The sequence below is a fragment of the Emiliania huxleyi genome (genome assembly GCF_000372725.1).
Source record: "Emiliania huxleyi CCMP1516 unplaced genomic scaffold EMIHUscaffold_8, whole genome shotgun sequence".
NCBI classification, from domain to species: Eukaryota; Haptophyta; order Isochrysidales; family Noelaerhabdaceae; genus Emiliania; species Emiliania huxleyi.
Window position 1 is genome coordinate 30,351 of NW_005196021.1, and position 23,501 is coordinate 53,851.

The following is a 23,501-nucleotide window of genomic DNA, read 5'->3' on the forward strand; positions in this document are numbered from 1 at the left end:
GCGATGATGGCGATGGAAGACGTCGGGGTGTTGGCGAGGCTGCTCAAGCACCACTGCCGCGTCGGCGCCGCCGCCTTCGACCCTTCCGACGCCAGCCTGAGCGCCGCAGCAGCCTCGTACCAAGCGCTGCGCATCCCGCGCGTGCGGACGATCCTCGGCTCATCCCACACGCTCGGCAAGACGCAGCAGCTGCGGGCGGACTCGTGGTGGTACAACCTGAAGCGCGAGTGGACGATCCGGCTGCAGGTGGCGCTGTACGACGCGGAGGGAGGAGAGAGGGAGAGAGCGAGAGACGGCGGGAGGGGGGAGGCAGACAGCAGTCCGCCTCGGAGGCAAAGTCGTAGCCTGCGCCGGGCTTCATGATGGGCAGCGTGCCGTACAGCGCCACCTGCAGCCGGATCGTCCACTCGCGCTTCAGGTTGTACCACCACGAGTCCGCCCGCAGCTGCTGCGTCTTGCCGAGCGTGTGGGATGAGCCGAGGATCGTCCGCACGCGCGGGATGCGCAGCGCTTGGTACGAGGCTGCTGCGGCGCTCAGGCTGGCGTCGGAAGGGTCGAAGGCGGCGGCGCCGACGCGGCAGTGGTGCTTGAGCAGCCTCGCCAACACCCCGACGTCTTCCATCGCCATCATCGCCCCCTGCCCGATGTAGGGCACCGGCGGGTGCGCAGCGTCTCCGAGCAGGATCACGCGCCCGGACGGCGTCGCCCACGCGTCGAGCGGCTCCCGCGCAAAGAGGCCGACCCGGATCACGTTCTCGGCGGAGCGGAGCGGCTCGACGAAGGACGCGTCCCACCCGTCCCCCTCCAGCTTGGCGGCCAGCTCGGAGCACTGCCGCAGCCCCTCATCGGCGGACAGGGCGCCCCACGCGTCGTCCGGCGTGTCTGCGGGGAAGTAGAGCTGGAAGATCTGCTCCCCGTCGCCGGTGGGGTAGTAGCAGGCGTGGTTCTTGGTCGTCGACGAGGAGGGGAAGCAGATCCCTCGCACCTTTGACGGCACCTTGGCCGCCCCCATCAGGCAAGTCACGCCCGTGAACTCTGCGCTGAGCGGCCCGACGACGGCCTCGCGCACCTTCGACTTGAGGCCGTCGGCGCCGATGACGAGGCGGGCGGTGCGGGTCGCCCCGCTGGCGAAGGCCACGTCGACCAGCCCGTCCTCCCGCGTCGTCACGCTCTCGGTGCGAGCCTTGAATGTGATTTGGACGCCGGCCGCCACGGCGGCGTCGTACAGCGCCTTTTGCAGCTTCCAGCGGCGAATGCCGATGCTCTGGAGGTCGTCCTCGTCGGTGAGCGCGCTCTCGCGCGCGCACGCAACCTCCGTCCCGTCGTGCCGCAGCCACCGCCGGTAGATGTAGTCGTAGCCCGCCTCACGCACGGCCGCGAGCAGCTCCGGAGAGATGTCGCGCAGCACGCGGAGCCCGTTGGCGTAGAGGCCGACGGCGCCGCCCGCGTTGTCAGTGAAGGCGGTCGCCTGCGGACGGGGCAGAGGCGGGGTGAGGGCCCCGAAGCCTCGCTCTGTGGGCTGGGTGGGCTTGCAAGGCGGGCTCGAGATTGCGGCGGCGGCGCCGCGCCTGCTCGTACACCTCGATGGAGGAGCCGTCGATGCCGCAGTGCTTCTGTAGCGCGAGCGCAAGCGTCAGGCCGCCGATGCCGGCGCCGGCGATGAGCACCGTGGCTGGTGTTTCCATATATCAAAGATAAGGCGCGTCGGCCGAGTCCCACGGCGCTTCGCACCGGGAGCTTGTCGAAGGAAGGGGGAACGAGGCCGCCCAGAGATGCAACGGCTGCCACTCCGGTCGCGGTCGCCGCAACTTTCACGCGCGACCTTTATCATCGTTGACCGCAGCGCCCATGTCGAAACGTGGGCTGGATGCGAGACTCCTTGCCCACCCGAATGCTCCCGAATGCTGCGCTGCGGTGCACCGTCCTCCCATCCCTCCCTTGGCTGTAGTCTGCTTTCTTTCAGCTTTCTTTCTTTCTCGCTAAAATTCTTTCTTTCTTTCTGCGGCGCTGTGTCGGCTGAGGTGGTTTCAGAGGATGTAAAGTGTAGAGCGCTGTAGAGCTGTAGAGCTCTACATCCGGCGCGTGACGTTGTAGAGCGATGTAGAGAGAGAGAAAGATTTTTGCTCTGGGGGGAGGCGGGGGCCCCCGCGCCCCGGAGGCACCGTGCGCCGCGCCGCAGTGCGGAGCGAACGGGGCCCCGGCTCTATTAGTCTCTATTAGCACCGGCTTCCCGAATGATTACGGTTGATTAGAGGGCAGATTCGGAGAGATCTCGAGGAGTACATGCAGATAGACCCTCCAATCATGAGAAAACTCCGACTTGATCGGTCGTACTGACCGCCGACAGATGTCAGATCGACGTCTGCACGCGGCCGGCCGGGCGAGACCGAGAGGCTTGACACGATCCGACCCTATTTTGCGCGGGTATACCTGCAAAAACCCAGGTATACCCGGGAAATACCCGCACTTTTGCATGGCTTCGCCTCCTGGGACCACACCCATAGCCGCTACACTAATCAACACTCCGCATACCACTTTCGCATACCACTATACCATACCACTTCAAAGACAACGTTAATCAAAATATCACCAAATACCGGTCTCATACCGGTAAAGTTCGAGCACTGCACGCACGCTGACGTGTCAGCGGGCTGCTACACGATCGAGTACGAAAAGAACACAACTGCCGCTCGGGGCTGCATTACCCCCCTGACGATGACGACGACCGCGGCGTCGTCGGCCGTGGCGGGGTGGTGCCGCGGCTGGGGCGCGCGCTGCGCAAGCGGCAAGGGCGACGACGTGTTTTACGAGGAGAGCAAATCTGGCGCACGGCTTCCTGCGGTCATCATCATGGTCGAGAGCCCCACTACCAACGATGAGGGGGGCCGGCCGGCCTGTCGTCGCGGTCCGCCAGACGACGGGCGCGATCCGTCTTTTATTATTTCTTCTTCTTCTGAGAGAGAGATTTTTATTAACCAACAAGCCAAATCACTGTGAGAGTCGTGATTTCTCTTCTTCTGTGCTCTGAGGAGAGGGAGAGAGATTTCTAAAAAGAAAGAAGAAGCCAAGCGAGAGGGATGGGAGGACGGCACGCCGCCACCACACAGGGATTTCAAGGAGAGGAGTGTTGTGGTGCTATGCAGTCGCCCACCCTCGGGCGTCTGCCTCTTCCCACATAAATTTCTTCTTTTCTCGGAGATCTCGGCGCCCCCCGCAAGTTCGGGGGGGCACGGATCAATTCCTGGTGCTAGCGCAAGGCAGGAACATTGGTTGTCGCAACCATCTCCTGTGTGCCCGCCTTTCTCAGGACACAGATGGTTCCAGCGTACGACTGTGGGGCTGGCGCCGACGACGCCGGCGGCTCGCCGCTCGCAGCGCAGCGGTGGTGGCTTGACTTCTGCCGAAAGTGCCCCGTCGGGCGCGGCCACGAGCCAAAGCTTGGCGGCGAGCTGTTCCCGTGGGCCCATGCTCGCGAGCCCGTCCACGGCTGCATCCAGGCGACGCTCTTGTTCGAGACGCTCGTCGTCTGGGGGCACGGCCAGCTGGTGGGGCGGTGGGGAGGGCCCCGGCACCCGTCCCTCCCCGACGGGGACGGCGCAGCGCCCACACTCGAGGAGGTGGGGGAGGTGTGGAATCGGACGCCGCAGCGGCAGCTGAGGGAGAAGCTGAGGTGGGCGCACGAACATCTCTCTGGCGCGCGACCATTTGCAGACCGCCGCAACCCGATCCTCCACTTTGTGCGCACGTACCTGACTTCTCACGCCGCCAGAGAGAGGCTGGTCGACCGGCTGCTAGATGACGACGAGGAGGGGGAGGACGCGGCGGGCCAGTACGAGGACGCGTCGCGGCGGCCCGGCGAGCCGTCGACCGACGCGAGGGCCGGCCGCGGCGGCACGCCCAGCACGCGCCCCCTCACGCCTCTCGACTCGTTTAGCGCTGTCGGCTTTGCAGAGCAGCTGCCCCCACTCGCGCGCGGCCTGCCCGGCAGCCCCTTCGCGGTGCTCTCGCCGGGCGGGCTCTCGCCGAGCCCGCCGGTGGCGCGTCCGCCGCCGCGCCCGCTGACGCAGCTGCTGCCGCGCCTCTCGCCGAGCCCGCCCGGCAGCCCGTTTGCCGTCAGGGCGAGCGCCTCGCCCGCTGCCCCCTGCTGCACCTCCCGCCAGCTCCCGCTCACTCCCCTGCCGCCGCCGCTGCCTCCCTCTGCGCCGCGTCCCTCTCCACTTCGCCTCGCCGCCGCCCCGCCTCGCTCCCTCCTCCTCACCGCCGCCCCTCCCTCGCCGCCTCACCACCGCCCTCCCCCCCCCCCCCCACACCAAGGTGCTCGCTTTGCATGTCCCCTCTCACCATGACGGCGCGCAAACGCCGCGCGCGGGCGGAGGCACCAAGGCGCGGCGCCGCGCTCGCGTGGCGCGGCGCGGCGAGCGCTCGCCCGACGCCATGTCGGGCGGCATGTCGAGCGCGAGCGGCATGTCCAGCAGCAGGGAGACTGCGCATCTGTCCTGCCACCGGGAGGGGCAGCAGCTGCCGCGCACGCCCTCGCCCTCCTTCTCGCCCTCGCCCTCCTTCTCGCACCCGCCCTCCTTCTCGCACCCGCCCTCGCACCCGCCCTCCTTCTCGCCCTCCTTCTCGACGCCAATGGCGGCGACGGCGTGGCCGGCGTGGCACCAGTCGCGCGCGGCGGCCTGGCAGCCTGCGCAGAGGTGCGCCGGCTTCGGCGGCGCCTACGAGGGCGCGTGATCGAGAGGGCGCGCGATGATGCGTCGAGGGCGCGTCGAGGGCGCCCACTGAGCCGCGGCAGGGAACGGGGCCGGGAGAGGAGGGCCCGGGGGAGGGAGGGATGCGCTCTCCGTCTGGGCGAGGCGGAAGGTTGGGGGGGGGGGGGGTTAGCTCCGCCTCTCCTTCAGCCTCGCGTACGGTGTTTCGCACGCGCTCGACGGTTAAAGTATTGAAAAGTACCTTAACCACTTGTGTGTTGTGAGGGGCGTTCGCGGTTCGGTGTTGTGAGTACGCTCTACGGTGACGGGTGTGACCGCAGTCCGCAGAGGCGCAGAGTCTGGGGCAGAGGGACCGCGGTCACGCGATGACACGAACGTAGAGCCACAAGATAGACGATCCAACAACCCCAACTTCACACGCCCCCGCGCCTCAGTGTAACACCGTATCCCCCCCCTCACACACCTATCACCTTGCAGCAGCTCAAGCGAGCCGTCCCGGTGCGGCAAAATTGATGCGGCCTGCAGGGACCGAAAGGTCGCCGACCTGATCACGGCTGCCGGCGTCTCGGCGCCGGCCGACGCCGTGTTCGGCGGCAGGTTCGCGACGGGCGAGACGCCCCGCTCGACGACCTCCGCCTCCGAGGCGGACGAGGGCGACGGCGTCGGCGGCGATGGCGGGACCAACATGCACTTCGACCTGTTCGAGCCGGACCGCACCCCCATGGAGGACCTCTGAGGCCCTCCCCAGTCTCACCCCACCTTACCTCTGCCCCCCCCTCCCCCCCTCCCTCTGCCTCCCATAGGGCAGGATAGCACTCGCATGTGCGCACTGGGCCCACACAGATGTGACCCGCCCACTCGAGTGCGGCGCCCGGATGCTAGTGCTTGAGAAGACACCACAAACGCGGCACGGCCCGTTTTGGCTGTCTGCGGAGAATCTGTCTTAGCACACACAGCTCACGGCTCACCTCCACGTGCACCCCACCGGGCAGTGCTTGCACTTTCGGAATGCCGTGGGGCTCCTCTACCCGTGTCCGGCCGGGGTCGGGTGTGGAGATGCGAGGCCGTCGGCGAGGGTCGCCCCCTCTTGCCCCACCACCTTGTGTGTGTGGAGAAATTTACCCTACCTTACCTTAAGCTGGACATTGTTGCCGAAAGAATCAGAGCACAACACACATGACTGTACGGCTTTACAACCCCCCCCCCCCCCGCGCTATGGGGCTACAGTATGGCGCGAAGCTCGATCCGAGACGGCGGGAGCATGCTTGCTACAGCGCGTGCTTCGTCACCTCATCTCGGACCCACTTCCGAAACCGCGCAGCATGGCCCACCTTCTTCCCGAAAACCTGCAGAGCAAGCTGAGAGAGGTGGTCGTCGCTCATCTCAGCGAAACGGCGCGGATCGGCAAAGCCGTGCTCTCGGAATGCCGTCTCGTAGCCGAACGTGTGGAGCCGCATCTCCTGGAGCACCACAAGTAGCTGCTGGTGCTGTTGGCCCTCCACCGCGGAAGCCTCCTCGTCTTCTTCCTCCTCCAGCGGCGCTGCCGAGACCGCCGCCGCCGCCGCCGCCGCCGCCGCTGCCGCTGCCGCCGACACTGCCGCCGCTGCCGCTACCGCCGCAATCGCCGCCCCCTGGCCTCTCTCCGGCGGCGCCGCCTCCTTGCCAGGCGGTGGTGTCGACCGCGGCGGCCTCCCCTCTTCGCACTCCTCTTCGTCGGCCTTCGTCTCGTCGCCCTCGCCGTCGCGACCGCCCGCAGCTCCGCCGACGGTCTCCGTCTCCTCGACATCCTGCCTACCTAGCGCCCGCACGCGCTTGATGGGCTTGCTGGTCTCGACCTCGCCGCCGTCGTACGCGACGTCCACCCACTGGCAGACGTCATTCCGGTGGACGGCCTGCACTGTCGCCGGGAACCAGAGCTCGTCGGCACCGGAGCCGAACTGCGCGAGGACGCGCGCCCCCGGCTCGCAGCGCCGCGTCGAAGACCAGAGCGCCGTGTGCCGCCCCGCCTGGTCAGTGTGCACTCCGCCCAGCTCCGACCCCGCTGGACGCGGCAGCCCGTCCGCTCGGTGCGCGCGGCTCGAGCGGCGGAGCCCCTCCGTGCTGGGCGCCGGCTCATCGGAGGGGGTCACGTCGGCGGGCACATCCTCCTCGCCCGCCTCAAGCGCGTCGGCCGGGGCGTCGCAGCCCTCCTCCTCGTGCACGAAGACGCAGAGGAACTGGTCGCTCGGCGCGGGCTCCTCCCGCACGCGACGCCACGCGCCGCAAAAGTCGCATTCCGCCCAGCAGCGCGAGAGCTGCGCCGGCCTCAGCAGCAGCCCGAAGTGAGCCGCAACCTCGGAGACAGAGCCAAACTCGCGCCCGTCGGGCGAGCGGAAGGTCGCGCTCGACGGAGCGAGCCGCAGCCCGAGGCAGCGGCGGTTGACGCAGCACTGCTTGGCGGTGCCGGGGCCGCCGTACTTGGTCATATCGCGGCACGCGGAGCACGCTCCGCAGTCGGGAGCCCTGCACGCGGCGCACTCCCGGCAGCGCTGGCGCCGAGCTGCAGCCCTGCAAAGCGCTGCGGCGCCCGCCGCTGACACACCGCAGGCGCCGCCCGCTCCGCTCGACTCGACGCCGCCCGCCGCGTCGGCGCCTCCGCCGCCGCCAGACAAGCTTGCGACTTCGGCCAGCTCTCGCCCCGCCAGGCCGTGCCGGTTCTCGCGGCCGCCCCGCCAGGCCTGCGGCACGGACTCCGCGTATTCGCCGTTGGGGCCGTAGAAGACGCGGTAGGTCCTCGCCGACCCCTGCCGCTCCTGCGCCACCCACCCCGGAGGCAAGGGCTGGCACCGCACGCCCACGACCTGTCCGCCCTGCTCTGCGGCCTTGCCCTGCCCGCCTGCCCGCCCGCACCCCAGCGCACCGTCCCGTGCGCCCGCCCCCTCGCCCGCCCCCTCGCCCGCCCCCTCGCCCGCCCCCTCGCCCGCCGATGGCCCACCCGTCTCCTGCCCGCGCGCTTCCCGCCCGCCCGCCTCCTGCCCAACTGCAGCCTGTCCGCCTGCAGCCTGTCCGCCTGCGGCCTGTCCGCCTGCAGCCTGTCCGCCTGCGGCCAGCCTCGTCGACACCTCGGCTGTCCACCCCGAAAGCAGCTCGTCGGCGTCTCCTCCGCGCTTCTCGACGTAGGAGCGGAGCCCGACCATGGCCTCCTCCTGGCAAACGACGGCGCGCAGCACCTCGTCGAGGACCAGCCGGACCTAGAGACGAGTCCCCGCCGTCGCCAGGACAGGCGCCAGGGCGCGTCGTCGGTCCATGGAGCGGCCCGGCCTCTTTCTCCTCGCCGCTGGCCGACTTCTTCTTCTTGAGCGGCGTCTGGAACTCGCCCATCTCCTGCTCGCCCTCGTCAAGAGGGCTCTGCGGCCGCGCGCACGCCGACTCGGCGCCCGCCGCGCCCTCCTCGTGCCCCGCCCTCGAGTCTTCCCTCGAGCAATACCACGGAGCGTCGTCCTGCAGCGCCGCCTGCGCCTCGGGCGTGAGGCGGCGCCACTTTCCGCACGCGTCGCACTGCACCCACGGGCTCTGCCGGGGCACGGGGGCGGCGGTGAGGGAGGGCGGCGGCGGTGAGGCGGCGGTGAGGGAGGTTGGCGGCGGGGGCGGGTGAGCAGAGCGGGCAGACCTTGGAGGCAGCGTGCCAGGGAAGGGGGGTGAGAGGCAGTGCCGTGGAGTGGAGTGGAGTGGAGTGGGAGGGGGAGAGTGGCACGGCGCCTCCTCGAAGCTTCCAGCGGCGCGCTTCCGCTTCGGAGGCGCCTCCAGGCCGAGCGCGCGCAGCACGTCGGGGCGCGAGGAGAACACCTTGGCTCCAAAGAGCTGAGGGTGCTGGAAGCGGACGCGCCATCGCCGCCCGCGATCGCTGGTCTGGACGAGGGAAGCCTTGCAAGTCCAGCCGCTACGCTGCTCGGCGGCGGCGCCAGAGTGCGCGAGGTAGTCCGCGAGGTCTCCGATCGACCGCGCCCGCACCGCCTGCACCTCCGCCTCCGCCGGCGCCTGCGCCCCTGTCACCGCATCCAATGCCTCCTCCGCTGGCTCTACCGGCCGATCGCGCGTCGCCTCCGCTTCGCCACTCCGCTGCCCGCCGCTTCGATGCCCGCTCTGCTGCCCCCCTTGCCGCTCACCGCTGCCGGCTGCGCGAGGGGCATGGCGAGGGGGGCGGGGCGGGGCGGCGAGTCGGGAGGTGAGTGGGGCGGTGGCGGCGGAGGTCTCCGCCCCCCCCTTCGCCGCCGCCGCCGCCGCCACCGCCTCCTCCTCAGGCTCCTCCTCCTCCTCCTCCTCAGGCGCCGCCTCCGCCGCCACATCGACCGCCCGCGCGTACGCCACCGCCGCCTCCACCGCCGTGTCGAAGAAGCCGAGGTGACAGGTCTCCCCGCCCGTATAGGTCTGCGCTCGGAAGCGGCCGGAGTTGCCCCTCTCCCCCTTTGACACGCCCTTGTAGCCGGTGCTGCTGCTGCTCGAGAGGTGCAGCCGCAAGCCCTCCGCCTCCGCCACCAGAGCCGCAGCCCCTGCCGCCTCCGCCTCCACCACCGCCGGGGCCGCAGCCTCTTCCGCCTCCGCCGCCTCATCCGCCTCAATCTCCATCTCGTCGTCGCTCGAGTCGGCCTGGCCGGCGCACTCCACCTGAGCTCGCTCACATCTGGCTTAGAGTCCCGCCCCTCGGTCACAGCTCGCGTAGAGTCCCGCCCCTCGGTCACATCTGGCTTAGAGTCCCGCCCCTCGGTCACAGCCCGGACAAAGCCCTGCCATCTCAGGTAATCTCGGCTAATCTCGGCTAATCTCGGCGGTATCTCCACCTCGAGGCCGGCGGGCGTGTTATCCGGCGCATTCACTTCCACCTCGACCTACTCACAGAAGAAAGTAACGATCGTGCTCCGGCTCAAGTGGTTCAGCCCCACTCCCGCCTCCGCCTCGCTCTCGCCGCCGCTCACGGCATCAGCGGCGGCAGCCCCGCCCTCTCCGGCGACCAGATCGTCGGGAGGCAGCAACGGTGAGATCTCGGGCGCGGGCGGTAGCGGCCCCGCCGGCTCCGTCACCTCCGACTCGGTGTGGTTCTCCGCCTCGCCCGCCTCGTCCGCCTCGATCTCTGCAGCCGCTCCAGCCGCCCCTCCGTATCCCTCACTTGCCTCCTCCGCCACCGCCACCTCCGCCGCCGTCACCTTTGCCTCCGTCTGTATCGGTGGTCCCTCCCCAGTGGCTTCACTAGACGTGCCGTGGTCTGGCGCAGAGACAGAGCTTGCGCCGCTCACGAGCGGCGGTGCCTCTGTTGTAAAAAACTCTTCGCCGCCGGAGACGACGATGCAATCGCCGTCGCGAACCTACCGTTCGCACCCCACAAATGGTGAGAGAGGTATGATGGTGTGGTAGTGTACGTTGGTTGCGCGCGCACCTCCTCAAGAGCTTCGATCTCGAACCCATCAGCGGTGAAGAGCCTCGTCGCGACAAACTGGCTCGCGTCGGTGGAGAGCTTGCTTCCGCATCGCTGCAGCATGAGAGCCCAGTTGTCGGCGACCAGCGCCACCTTTCCGCCCGTAGCATGACCGTTTCGCCGGATCTTGACACGGCGCAACATGCCCTTGAGGTGAGCAGGTCCTCACGCAGGGTACGCGTTGGAGAGCTCCAGCTGTGCCTCTGATTGCTCGCGCGAGCGCAACGAACGGTGTTTTTCTTTCGTTTCGGTATACCGCGCAAACGAACAAAGGTACACCACGGGAGCCGCCTAAGCGACACCTGCGACTCGGGGGCGGCGAGGCACTTGTCCGTGCACTCGACTAGTTGTTTCACGCGAAAACGGCGTTGACTCGCGCGAGGTTTCAAGCAAAAAGAATTTACCGTGGAACCGGGAATCCTGCCCCCCCCCCCCCCCCCACACGCTAGTCGTCGGGCGGCGATGACGCGCCATCGGCAGCCAAGCTGCTCCACGCCGCGGCGGATCAGCTCGTCCTCGTGCGGCGACCACTCCTTGCGCGGCAGCGCTGCCGCCTGCGTCTGCCTTTTCGCCGCCGCGAGGAGAGCATAGGACTGCACGGCGCTGCCAGACGCGGAGGCCTTGGCCTCTCGCGGCGATATTTGAGCGGCCGAGGGCCCGGCGGCGCGGGAGGGGGACTGCGCCGTGCCGCTGCTGAGGCCGAGCAGCACGGCGGCCGTGTCGGAGTGGTTCGAATCGGCCAGCATGGTGGGCCCGACAGAAACTTTATCGCGGGCGGTTCGGCGGGCTGAAATCGCCCGCTGTCCAGAGAGTCTCTTCGGCGTCCAGTTGGGACGACGAACTGCTTTTACGGAATACCAACTGTTACGTTCAATACGGGTACGATGCGTTTGGTATCTTTTGGCTGAGAACAGCGATTGCGAGAGAGAGAGAGAGAGAGATTTTCAGTGTATGTATGTGTACTTTTAGCTTACTGGGTGTCCACGCCGTCTCCGTCTCCCGGCCCGTTATGGGAGATGCCGAAAAACCAGAACTCACCAAACAGTTCAACGAGGGCTACAAAACTGACCTGGCTGAGCCAGGCGAGGCTCCCGGGGGCAAAGACGAGATCAGTGAGGTCAAACTTTGGACCCCCCTCCGGGGTGGCTTGCCCGTTGGGGTCGGCCGCGCCGACACCGGAGGCAACCCCGGCTCCGTTGGAGACAAGTTCGCCTTCGGCAACACCGAAGAGCGTGCCCGCCTTGCAAACATGGGCTGCAAGCAACGCGGGTTCCGTGGTCAACGGGCGTTCGACCACACCACCGGCCAAGGCTACGTCAAGTCACAGCGTGGCCACTACCATGATGGGATCTTCACCAAACGCAACAAGTTCAACCTGCTTCTCCACGAGACATTCGGCGGCGGCTTCTCGCCGCCAGCAGTTGCAAAGATCAACCGCCTTGCGCGCAAGGCTCAACGCTCGGGCGTTGACCGCACCGCGTACCCTCCCCACTCCCGCCTCTCATTTGTGTCACACCACGCGGAACGCGTGAGACGTTGCCGGATGTGAACGCATTTCCCCTCCTCTCTCGACCTTACTAAGTGAAATGTCCGCCTGCCTTTTCTCAAGATTTAAATACTAAAAAACCAAACCTCGGTGTCTGTTAGCTGTCGGACCTGTCACCCCTAGTAGGCTGTCGTGGATATTCACTTGCGCCACATAGGGCATCAACATCAAGAGAACTCATACCGACCCGCAATTACGCAATAACAGACGCCGAAATATGCCGTGCATGCTGGTAGGCGGTTTGTTGCTCGTGGACGTGGTCGGAACGAATATTGGGACCCGGGTCCCACTGGGACCCAGGCGCTCTCCTGCCGCTGGCGTGCTCCGCCGACCCCGACCGTCGGCGCTGCACGTGAGGCATAGCTACCCCAACGCCCTGCGAGCTTCCCCGCGCGCCCTGGGCGCCTCGGCGACCCCCCTCGCGAACCCTGTATTGTTACTTTTTTTAACAATAAAAAGGTACACAGCATGTGGCTGTTTGTGGTGCGACAGCTGTCGCTGCCTAGGTCGCTGCGAGCCGCTACGAGCTCGCGTACGCGGGTAGAATTACCGGCGGTGAGGTAGCTGCAGGCAGCGCGGGTTGGCGAGGCAGGCTGTCGCGTGTCGGAGAGGCTGGGGCATGGATCAATCAATCAAAGGACTCGTTGTTTCTCTCCCTCACCCAGATGCCAGAATGGGTGGGGGGGGTGGTGAATGAAGGGGGTGGCAGGGGCTTCTCTGATGCTCCACGCTGTTTGGTGTGTCTGGGAGGTGAGGGTAGGTGTGGGGGAGGTGTGGATGTGGAAAGCGTGCCCAAAGTTGAACGTAACAGTTGGTATTCCGTAAAAGCAGTTCGTCGTCCCAACTGGACGCCGAAGAGACTCTCTGGACAGCGGGCGATTTCAGCCCGCCGAACCGCCCGCGATAAAGTTTCTGTCGGGCCCACCATGCTGGCCGATTCGAACCACTCCGACACGGCCGCCGTGCTGCTCGGCCTCAGCAGCGGCACGGCGCAGTCCCCCTCCCGCGCCGCCGGGCCCTCGGCCGCTCAAATATCGCCGCGAGAGGCCAAGGCCTCCGCGTCTGGCAGCGCCGTGCAATCCTATGCTCTCCTCGCGGCGGCGAAAAGGCAGACGCAGGCGGCAGCGCTGCCGCGCAAGGAGTGGTCGCCGCACGAGGACGAGCTGATCCGCCGCGGCGTGGAGCAGCTTGGCTGCCGATGGCGCGTCATCGCCGCCCAGCTGCCTGGAAGGTCGGACGACGCCGTCCGCAACCGCTGGAGCAGGCTGCAAGACACAGCCAAGAGCAGGACGGGCGGGCGGGACGGGGGCGTCAAACGGAGCTGCGGTGCCAGCGCATCCGACGCCGGTGGTACAGAGGCCGACGCCACGGGCGCCGCCGCAACAAGTGCATCCGGCAGTGGGGGCAGTGGGGGCAGCAGCGCCGGTCCTGCTTCCGCCGACGGACCGACAAACGGTGGCGGAGGAGGCGGCACCGGCGGGGGTGGGCTGGCTCGGACCGCGGAGACGGCGGCCCTGAGCGTGCTGGTGGGGCGGCGAGGCAGCGGGGACGGCAGCGCGGCGCGGATCAAGTCCCCAGCGAGCAGTGGAGGCGGCGGCGGCGGAGGGAGCGGCAGCGGTTTCCGCAAGGAGAGGTCCTCTTGGACTCGGGCAGAGGACGACGTGATCGTGCAGGGGGTGTCGGAGCTGGGACACAAGTGGTTCGAGATCGCGCGGCGGCTGCCCGGCCGGACGGACCACGCGATTCGCAACCGCTGGTCGAGGCTGCAGGTGCCAACACGGCCTCCGGCGCATGCCTCCAGCGCACCCTCGCCCGCCTCCCATCCTCACCGCCTCCCATCACTGCCTCCATCCTCGCCTCCGCCTTCGCCGCCTCCACCCTCACCGCCGCCACCCTCGCCGCCGCCACCCTCACCGCCTCCACCCTCGCCGCCCTCCTCCCTCGCAACCTCCCTCTCCCCCACCCTCGCCTCAGTCCATCCTGCTGCAGCAAGAGGCACAACACGGCTACGGCTCCGCCGCACCGCAGCCCTCCCCTCACGGGCTGGGGCACGGCGCGGTCTTCATGGTGCCGAGCGGGATGGCGGCGCCCGGCGCGGCGCCTGGCATGGCGCCCGGCATCGCGCCCGGCATCGCCCCCGCCGGTTGCATGCCCGCCAGCCACACCGCCCCGTATGTCCTCTCGGGCGCGCCGCAGCCGCAGCCTTTTGCGCCACAGCCTCCCCCGCCGCTGACCACGGAGCAGCCGCACGCACCCGCCGCCGACGCCGGACCGCGTGGCCAGCCTGACCACGGCGCCGCCGCCGCTGCCCGGACCGTCGACGCGAAGCCATCTTGCGTCTTTGCCGCCGCCGCCGCCGCCGCGCAGCAGCAGCAGCTGCAGCAGCAGCAGCAGCAGCGGCAGCAGCAGCAGCAAGTATTCGGCAGCGGAGGGAGGCGGAGGGAGGAGGCGGAGCTGCCGCCAGACGCGTCTCCGCCGCCGACGATGGAGTACTCCTCCACCGAGCACTCCCCCCCCCGCTCCCACGCCCTCGATGACTCCGCGCTGTTGCTCGGCGTCTCCGGAGGCGCGGCGCCATCTCCCCGACCCGACACACACACACACGCACACACACACACACGCACACACACACACACATGCGTGGGAGGGGTGCCTCTGAACCCCCTTCCTGCCCCGACCCCTCCGCAGGCATCCGCCGCGCGGGCCCGCCCCCCTCCTCCCCTGCGACGGGGTCGGGGGAGGAGCTGTCGCCGCCGCCGAGCGCTGCGTCGCCGACAGGTCCGCCCCCCTCGCAAAAGATCGGCTTCCGCGCGCCCGCCACCTCGCCGCGCGCGGAGGAGGCTGCGCAGAGCGGGCTGCCCGAGGGGAGTGCCGAGTTGCTGCTGCTGTGCAAGCGGGCGCGCGTCGGTGACGCGTCGGCAAAGATAGCCGAGTGAAGCGGCGGAGGCGCCGCTCGAGGGTTTGGGGGAAGTGGAGGGGAGTGGACAGGGTGGGGGAGGGGGGGAGCTGCCGCCGTGCGAGCCTCCGTCGAGAGCGGCGGCGGCACGGCGGCGGGTGGGGCGCCAGTGGCGGGCCGGAGGGCGGAGAGGCCGAGCTGGCAGCGCCTTGGTGGCACGTTCGTTGGTGCGGGGGCTAAATGTACCTTGTGCAGGCGCGGCGTGGCGGGAGGGTCCGTCGCGTGGGGTGGGGACGTCTGGAATTTGTCTCTGCGAGGATCTGGTTGGCTAGGTGAGCGTCTTGAGGGTGGGGGAGTGGAGCGACGGTCCAGCGGGGTGCGTCCGCTGTGTCCATGACTGGTCTCTCTCTCGTTGCATTCTCTCTCTCTGTCCGTGTGTGTGGTGGGTGCTCGTTCGCGCGAACACCTGTGCGATCTCCGACCTGTGCATGCCTCTCCTCATCAGCAACGAGCATTTGTTATGCACTGTGTTAATACACCACACCCGCGGCACAGTCACAGAGAACTGTGTGTGAATATACCGGGAGCTGAAAGACCCCCCGGCCCCGCCATTACAGCCGGCAAAAGAGTGAGTGCAACTGCAAGAGCTGCAACGATGAACGATATCGATAAACGATCAACGAACCCGAGTCGCGAGTGCGTTACGCCTCGCGCGTCGCGCGGCCCTCAGCCCCTCGCACCGCCACTCCGCCACTTTAACCCCTAAACGGCGTTCCTTTACATATGTAAAGGAACTCATTGTTACAGTGGGTTGCGGGCATTAAGAAAACGTCGCATTAAGAAACCCTACCAAGAGATTTCCGCAAAAATCTAAGAAACCACGGCGCGCCGCAGGCGCGGCCCCGAGAAAAGGCCAGACACGAGTCTCGAGTGTGAACGGGAGCCCCAGCTCAAAATTTCTCTTCGCCTGCGGCGCGCGCACTTGTCACTTTCCAAGTCTACGGTGTTCTGAGTGGAGTGGAGATGGAGGCGTGTGTGCGTCTTCCCGTCATCCAGAGAGCCGACTCGGCGGCAGACTCTGGCATCGCCCTCGCGGACCGCAGCTTACCTCTGACCTAAAATCCTTAGGGGGCCGGCTCTGGCCTGAGTGCCGGCCGGAGCTAAGAAACCACGGCGTGGGGTGGGTGAGGGCTGTGGAAAGGCTTAGAAACGGCGGCGTGCCGCCGAATCCTGTTTTCTAATCAACACTGTATTTTATTCCTTGGCAGGACGGCTGGTCGGAGCGACGGCCGAGCCAGCAGTCGTCTGCGACATGGCAGTGGCCCCGGATCATGTGCAGCTGGTCCCGAGCGGCTCAGGTCCCAGATCGAATCTCGGACCCACAGATTCTAGATTCCTTTAGATTCCCTGGATTCCCGCAACAGCGATCTCTTAGCGGCGGCAAACAGAGGCGCAACTCTGCCAGCAGCGAGGAGGCTCCTGCTGCTCAGCTACCGAGGCCTGGTGGCGTCGGCTGCTGCGTGGAGAAGACATCAGCACTGTCCGACCTCAAAACATGCACAACAAGCGGGATTTGTGACTCTGTCTTCGATTCTTCAGTCGCTCTGCCGGACGCGCTCGCTTTGTCGCGAGGGTCACCGGTGCAAGCCGTGTGGACGCCCAGAATAGCCTCCCCAGGCTTAGCTAGAGTGAGAGATATTGTGCACATGGTCAGCCTCTACAATATATACACTGACACTTTACCTCCCAGAGCTCGTCTCGGTCCGCCACGGCCATCCTCAGCCTCCGGAGGGCCCCCGGCCGCGGCGCGGTGCGGCGGCGTCACAAATCCGACGTCAGTTCACCGGGACGCGATCGGGCGATCTGAAGTCCAACTAGGCGCATGGATTGCCCGCCCAGGGCTATCACCTGGACCCCTCAATGGACGCCTGCGGTGCCGCCCCCACGAGGTGTTGTTCACACCTGTCCAACCACATTCGTCGTGCAGGAACGCGCTGTGTGTGGCTGGCAGCAAACTCAAATGACGACGGGTTGCAGCCTCGTAGCTCAACGGCAACATTGTGCAAGAAGAAGGCTGATAGAAGTAGAACCAGCCACACAACCAACAGCTTCTGGAGAGTATGCGGAGCGCAAGCAGCCGGTGATCAAAGGCGTGTTGCTGTCGGTGGCAGAATGCCAGAGGGACGCCGGCGCTTCGGTGCGTGGCTTCGGGGTGGTCACAATTTTCCACCGCTCAACTTGGAGGCAGTGTGTCTAGTAGCGTGCTACAGCTATGACGGCGGACCTCACTGGGGCGCCGACGTGCGACGACCGTCTGGGATCGAAAGACGAAACCGCGTCCCAGGAGCTCGTGCAGAGCGCGCTCCGGAGCTCTGTGGCGGAAAATTTGAAGGGAATGTGGTGGCTTCCCACCGCCTCTGTATGTATCCAATAAAGTGCTAACACGGCCCTCGGGCAGCAGGGGGTATGTGGCGAGCGCACGGAGGCACATTTAGGCCGCCGTGATATCGCCCTTCCGGGCACCCCCCGTTTCGGTAGCCGTTTAGGGGTTAAGAGCACTTTTCCTTCCAGCCCCCGAGACGCAGAGCCGCAGAGGCTATCCCATATATGTCTAGTGCTCCACGCACCGTCGGGTGCGTGGGCGATACGCCCCGCCGCGCAATTCGTTCCTGCCCCTCTTTCCCTTTACACCGGCGGGCCGCCCCCGTCGCCGCTGCCTCCCCCAGATACTTGCGTCTTTAGCTGCTCGTTCGCCTGCTCGAGCTGTATGTTCTGCGACTCTAGCGACTGCAGACGCGCAAAGAGGGCGCTCATCTTGCTCTCGATCGCGCCGTCAATCTCGTCGCGCATCCGCAGTGACTTGTCCATCTCGGCAAGCCGGCTCTCGAGGATCCGCCGCTCCACGTGCCAATCACACGACTGCTTCTCGCGGAGATAGAGCTCCTCGTTGAGCCGCTGCGACTCTCGACGGTGCAACTCCGCCTCCTCCTGCAGCGCCGCGTCCAGCTTCCCCAGCAGCTCGCTCTGCTCCCGTTGCTGCTGCTGCACCGTCGTCCGCTTGAGCGAGCCGACGCGAGAGCGGAGGAGGGAGCGGTAGTCGGACCTCATGCGCATGTAGCGGTCGCGGTACTCGCCGCTGTCCGTCGCGGAGGCGGTTGCTGCCGCCGGTCGCCCCTGCTGCTGCTGCGCCTCTGCGGAGCGGAGCTGCTCGCTCAGCTGGGCGGTGTAGTCTCGCATCTGCTGCAGGTCCGCCTCCTTCTGCTGCAGCAAGAAGAGGGCCTGCTCGTCGGCCCCGGCGAGCAGCTGCGCGCCGGTGTCCTCTTCGCCTGGCACCGCGGCCGCGGTCTGAGGCCGAGCGGCCGACTCCTTTGCACTCTCCTCCAGCTGCGAGTTGCGGCGGTGCAGCTTCCTCATCACAGCCTCGGCGGCGCTCAGCCGCACGCGCAGCTTGTCGGCGCTCTCCTCCTCCTCGTCCGCCGCTCTTGACACTGCTGTGCCCGGCGCGAGGCCCGCTGCCCCGGGCGAGCCGCCGATGGCACCTGCCGCCGTCTGCGGCCGAGCGTACCGCGCCTCGTCGAGCGGGTCCTTTGCGAGCCTCTGCAGCGAGGCTAGCTCGGACAGGGCAGAGGCGATCCCGTCGGGCACCGCCGCTGCGGAGGCTGCCGAAGCGCCGGCGGAGGAGGCTGGCCTCCCAGCGATCGGGATCGGCGGCGAGCGCTGCTGGCGCGACGATGGGCGCTGCTGGCGCTTTGCCCTCTCTGTCGCCATCTCCGCGTGCGGCAGCGCCGCAGTGGCGCAGTTTGGGCCAGGAAGGTTCTCATCTAGGCCGGGCGGAGGAGCGTCCCTATCGACGGTGAGGATCTGTGCGTTGTGCTCCGACCCGTCCGCGACACGCTGCGGGAAGTTCGTCGGAAAGCGCGCGCGTGGATGGGCGGTGAGCCCTCCAGCTCGATGCGGCGGCTTGCGCTTTGGTCCCTTGTGGGGCTGCAGCTGTTGGGAGAGCTTTGGGCCAGTGTTACTGGCGTGCGAGTGTCGAGGCTTTGCCGCCACCGAGCGGCGTCCACCGTAGGCAGCCACCGCCATCTCCCGCTGTGCCGCATGCGGGTGCCGCCCTCCCCCCGAACCTCCCAGTGTCCGAGCCCGCGCCGCGTCACGGCTCATCGAGGTCGGGTCAGGCGCGGACCTCACCAGACCAGCCGAGCTGCGAGCCGGCCTTCTTCTGGGAGCGGGCTCGAAATAGGAGGGCCTGCTCGCCGTGGAGAAGGGCGGACCACGGTCGAGGGGGAGCGGCGTGGGCTTCGGGAGGAAGATCATCCCGTCGTCGCGCGCCGCGCCTGCTGAAGTGAGGCCTGAGGGGGCAAGCCAAAGGGCGAAACGGCAAGTCGATCATAGTTCATGTTTGCAGGCGTGAAGCGAGTATGAGCTTCTTGTGAGTGTGTGTGTGTGTGTACTCACTCACACACACGAGCTTCTTGTTCATGCCCCGCCTCAGTAAAAGAAAATAAAACACGCAACCTAAAGGAGGGATGGGACAGGAGCCTTCGCCAACTAAAAAACACAGCACCGATGACGACTTAGTTAGTGTGGGGAGGGTCGGCGAGCACTCACTCACTAGGCGGCGCCGCCGGGCCGGGGCACTGGCCACGGCCTCGCCGACCACTAGAAGGCGGCCCACCCACTACGCGCACTATCTTAGTGCGCGGGGTGGCGGGAGGCACTCACCCACTAGGACTAGCCCGCTCGCCCGCAGCCCACTCACTTCCGCGCACTAAGTTAGTGCGTGTAGTAGCCGAGCCCGCCTCCGTCCGCCGGCGAAGGGCACTACGAGCGGGGGCCCGCCGGACCACTCCCCTCGCGGCCGGCCGGAGGCACTCACTTCCGCGCACTAAGTTAGTGCGCGTAGTGTCCCGGCCTCCGACCACGACTCCCGGGAGCACTTCACCACTTGACCCGCCTCGGCACACCACTAGCCCTCGTCCAGCTCACAGACTAACTTGCGCCGACTTAGTTCCCGCAGGGCCCGGGACCACTCACTCACTACCATCATCTGTGCTCTTCACACGACCTGGCGAAGGCTCCTGGATGGGAGGACGGCACGGGGCACGCCGCCACCGCACAGGGATTTCATTCACGGGAAGGAAGGTGTGTTGCTAGCCGTCGCCCACCCTTGGGCGTCTGCCTCTTCCTATCTCTCTTCGCAGTCCCTCGCCGATTCTCGCAGCAACCTTCAATCCACCTCGCGGTCGTCCCACTCTCGTCGTTCTCTCTTCTGTCGCTTCATCCTCTGTCTCGTCCGTCACTCTCTCCTCTGCCTCGTTCTGCGACGACGCTGCCGCCTGCCGATCCCTGGCTCTCGCGGCATCTCCCGCCTCTCGGCGCAACTCCGCAAAAAAAAGGAAGCGAAGGGCGGGACGGGAGGACGGCACGCCGCCACCAGAAAGAAAGAAAATAAATAAATAAATAGAGCAGACATCTCCAGGAAAAAAGAAAGAAAACAGTGCTCTTTTCTTTTTCTTCTTTGCTGAAGACGAAACCCATGCTAACCATCTTTGTCGCAGCCTGCGGCGCCCTCTCGCCGACCGTTCACTCCGGTGCCAGGGCTGGCAGCACGATCCTCCGCGTGCGCCACGCACGAGTCCAAGCTGGCGACGACTACGCGTCGCAGCAAGAGGAGATCAACGCGCTCAGATCACAGCTGAGAGCGGCAGAGGCGACCATCGCCAGATTGAGCGGTCCAAGAGCGGCAGAGGCGACCATCGCCAGATTGAGCGGTCCAGAGGCAGCACGTGACGACTTCAAGGACTCGAGATTCCCACTCTTCCGCCGAGTCCAGACCGCGCTGTCCAGGTCGGACGGCCACCTCGCCGCCAACGAGCAGGCAGGACCGCCGCCCACCGAGGGCGCGCCCGACTGGTCGGAGCAGCTCTTTCGCAAGTACGACGTCGACGCCTCTGGTTTGCTCGACCTCGACGAGTTCAAGATCTTTGTACAGGAGAACCTCTCCGTCGAGCGACTCGGCACGATGGCGCAGGATACCGCCAAATCGGCTGGAGATGTGGCGGCGGACGTGGCGAAGTCGGCGGGCGACCTGGCGGCGGACGTGCTTGGGCGCGTCAACGACCTGATGCCTCCCGCCGCGGCGGCGGTCCCGGTCACCCTCGTCGGCGGCGTCGGTAGCGGATACAAGGAGATGCAGCCAGCGTCGGCAAAGGCGCCGTCGCCGCCGCCACCCTCACCGCCCTCACTGCTTCCGCCCTCGCCTCCGCCCCCGAGCCCGCCTCCCCGCCGCCGCCATCGTTGCCTCCGCCCTCACCCACGCCGCCCTCGGTGTGCGTTGTCTGGGCTGCGCCTCCGTGACATCTCCGTGACACCTCCGTGCCCCGCACCGCAGGAGGTGCCGGTCGACGGACTCTGCGCGGCGGTCGAGCGGCAGGCGTCCCTCTCGATGCACCTCGGCGCGTTCATGCAGCTGATCGTCAAGCTAGACGACGCCAACATGCGGACGGTGCGCGTACACTTCACCGCCTCAACCCGCACCTCCGCCCCCCTCCCCGCCGCGTCGCACCTCCTCTTCTGCCGGCGCCGCCGCCGCTCCCCTGGATCGGTGACGCGAATCTGCGGGCGGCGCGCGCGAGGCTCGCAGACAGCGGAGGAGCAGTCGAGGACCCCCACCCGCGTTGCCATCCGTCCCCGCCACCCCACGCAGGTGCGCGACTCTTGGGAGCGGCACGGCCGGCCCGCCCCCCTTCTAGATGCCGGAACCAGTGCTGGAGCACGCACGCGTGTGTTCCGACGAGCACTCGAGAGGACGCGCACTCGAGATAAACGAGCACTCGGGGCGGCAGCTTGGGTGTTCGCGCGATGCGTTGAGTACACTGCACGGTACCGCGGGGCTCCCGCCCTGACCCTAGTTTGCTGGTGGCACAGGCCGGCCACGCTGCGCGAGTTGCTCGCCGCCGAGGTAAGGACGAGATATGGGGGAGATATGGGGAGATATCGCCGCCGAGGTGAGGAGGACGCGGGTTCAAACACACGCAGCACAAAGACAGGGGCGGGGGACTGCAGCCACCCTCCACGGACTGCGACTGACGCCCACCCGGACAGCGCCCCCGCCCGGATCGGCAGCTTGCGGAAGGGGCGGTGCAGATCCATCTCTCCCCATCTCTCCCCATCTCTCCCCATCTCTCCCCATCTCTCGCAGGTTGCGGAGGGGGTGGTGCAGCCGGCGCGGCTCGCCGAGGGGTCGGCGGCTCTGTCGCTCCTCTGGTCGATGCGCATGAAGCGCTTTTGGACCCGCATGGCCGACGGCTTCGCCGATCAGGCGAGCTCGAGCCGCCCCTCTGCCCTCTGGCGCCTGGCCGGGACACGTCCGCCTCCGCAACGCGTCCACGACACGTCCACGACACGTCCGCGACACGTCCCGCAGGCGAGCACCGAGCCGACCTCCGCCTTTGGGCTGCGTGCATACGAGGCGCGAGAACCGAGATGGGGGAGGCGTGGGGGAGATGTGGGGGAGATATGGGGGAGGTGTGGGGGAGATGTGGGGGAGATATGGAGGAGGCATGGGGGAGATGTGGGGGAGATATGGGGGAGATGTGGCTCCAGCCGCCTCTCCCTCCCCTCCTTTCCTCTGCGCCTCCCCATAGGCCGAGGTGGAGCCCTACCATGGCTTCCTGCTGCGCAGAACCTTCCGCACCGCGCTGCGGGCACTGCCCTCGCGCGCGGAGATGCTCGGCAACATGGCGATGGCTCCGCCGCCCGACAGCGCGGCCCGATGGCCGGCGTGGGAGGAGCTCCGTGAGACGTGGCGCACGGTTTTGACTCTGGCCTCTCCTTGGAGACCCTTCCTGAACTTTCCAGGCGTCTGTCGCGGCCGGCGCTTCCCTCACGCCCGACGAGCGGATGACGGCGTGCCACGCCGAGCTGCGCGAGTGCTCCGAGCACACCAAGCGCATCACCGACCTCGTCCAAGCCCAGCTCGACGAGCTCGGTTTGAGAGACGACCGAAGGCTGTGACAGTGTGAGGCTTTTGGCGACTCCGTGGGCTCCCCGCGGCCGTACCGGCTGGGTCGTGGTTCTCGGTGGAGACAGTGTGTTCTGTAGCTCCAGCGGCGTGCGCACGCGCGCTGCGCGGGCGACGGCGGACGGGCCGACGGCCGACGCTCAACGAGCGGTCCGACCCGGCACACCCGCGCCATCTCTAGTATCTCTAGATCTCACACCGTAAAGCCGTGGTACACGAATTTTTTCATGAAACTTGAAAGGATGGGGCTGCCTGGGTGGTCGACGTGTATGACACCCGGGCGCGGTTGAACCCCCCGCCGCCGCCCCCCCCCCCCCCTGGGCGCCCTGCGCGCAAGGCCGCAAGCAGACGGTCCAGACGGCGCACAGGTCCAGTGGCGCACAGGTCTTATGAGATATGACTTGTCTCGGATCTTGCGTCTCATTCTCTCTCGTTGGCGGTACAGATGCAAAACCATGTGCAAAACGGAAGTGCCGGCGCGGGCGCCGATGGAAAAGAATCAACGCAACGCAACGCCTACGGGCGCAGGGTATCGCGCGGCATGAGGTTGGAGAAGGGCGGGGTCGTGGGTGCACCAGCCAGTGCTGCGCTCAGCGTCAAGGATATTGTCAACAGCTTTTGTCGGAGCCATTTTTGTGTTTGACCATCACTGCGCATGTCGCATGTGCATGTGCATGTGGTGTGTGTGTGTGGGTGTGTGTGTGTGGGGGGGGGGGGGAGTCTATGCGTGATGGCATCGGTGGGGGCGGCATGGGCTCAGATGAGGCTCGTAGCATTGAGTGTGGCACTCGTCACGTGCTGTCCGAGAAGCCGGCATCATCACAGCGGGAGGCGGGCCAGGGCCGAGGGTCTTGCTTTGGGAGAGTGATTTGCAG

At 67.0% G+C, this 23,501-nt stretch overlaps 4 protein-coding genes across 4 annotated transcripts; 2 read left to right on the forward strand and 2 right to left on the reverse strand.

The window, feature by feature from the left end:
• Positions 1 to 4,337: 4,337 nt before the first annotated feature.
• On the reverse strand, positions 4,338 to 10,907 carry EMIHUDRAFT_96899 (hypothetical protein; the record flags this gene model as incomplete). The annotated part of the gene is made up of 11 exons (XM_005759395.1): positions 4,338 to 4,687; positions 5,183 to 5,409; positions 5,681 to 5,736; positions 6,044 to 7,791; positions 7,922 to 8,264; positions 8,538 to 8,729; positions 8,979 to 9,356; positions 9,530 to 9,577; positions 9,770 to 10,051; positions 10,123 to 10,254; positions 10,629 to 10,907. The coding sequence occupies 11 exons, from the start codon at positions 10,905 to 10,907 to the stop codon at positions 4,338 to 4,340; spliced, it is 4,035 nt and encodes a 1,344-aa protein (XP_005759452.1).
• A 1,936-nt stretch (positions 10,908 to 12,843) lies between these two features.
• Positions 12,844 to 13,464, forward strand: EMIHUDRAFT_58464 (hypothetical protein; the record flags this gene model as incomplete). Its single annotated transcript, XM_005759396.1, has 2 exons — positions 12,844 to 13,017; positions 13,336 to 13,464. Coding segments are annotated over 2 exons (303 nt in total), but the record flags the coding sequence as incomplete, so codon positions are not given.
• Positions 13,465 to 17,288: 3,824 nt separating this feature from the next.
• Positions 17,289 to 18,686, reverse strand: EMIHUDRAFT_198268 (hypothetical protein; the record flags this gene model as incomplete). The annotated part of the gene is made up of 1 exon (XM_005759397.1): positions 17,289 to 18,686. One exon carries the CDS (start codon positions 18,684 to 18,686, stop codon positions 17,289 to 17,291), a length of 1,398 nt encoding a protein of 465 aa, XP_005759454.1.
• Positions 18,687 to 22,192: 3,506 nt separating this feature from the next.
• Positions 22,193 to 22,841, forward strand: EMIHUDRAFT_350735 (hypothetical protein). The gene is made up of 3 exons (XM_005759398.1): positions 22,193 to 22,393; positions 22,464 to 22,770; positions 22,794 to 22,841. Exons 1-2 carry the CDS (start codon positions 22,331 to 22,333, stop codon positions 22,617 to 22,619), a joined length of 219 nt encoding a protein of 72 aa, XP_005759455.1. The 5' UTR covers positions 22,193 to 22,330; the 3' UTR covers positions 22,620 to 22,770; positions 22,794 to 22,841.
• The last annotated feature ends 660 nt before the right edge of the window (positions 22,842 to 23,501 follow it).

Excerpts from the sequence above, each read along its gene's own strand:
- EMIHUDRAFT_350735 (XM_005759398.1), top strand. The coding sequence starts at position 22,331 with ATGCTCGGCAACATGGCGATGGCTCCGCCGCCCGACAGCGCGGCCCGA. Across the intron at positions 22,394-22,463 it reads CCCGATGGCCGGCGTGGGAG|GCGTCTGTCGCGGCCGGCGC; the intron begins GAGCTCCGTGAG and ends TGAACTTTCCAG.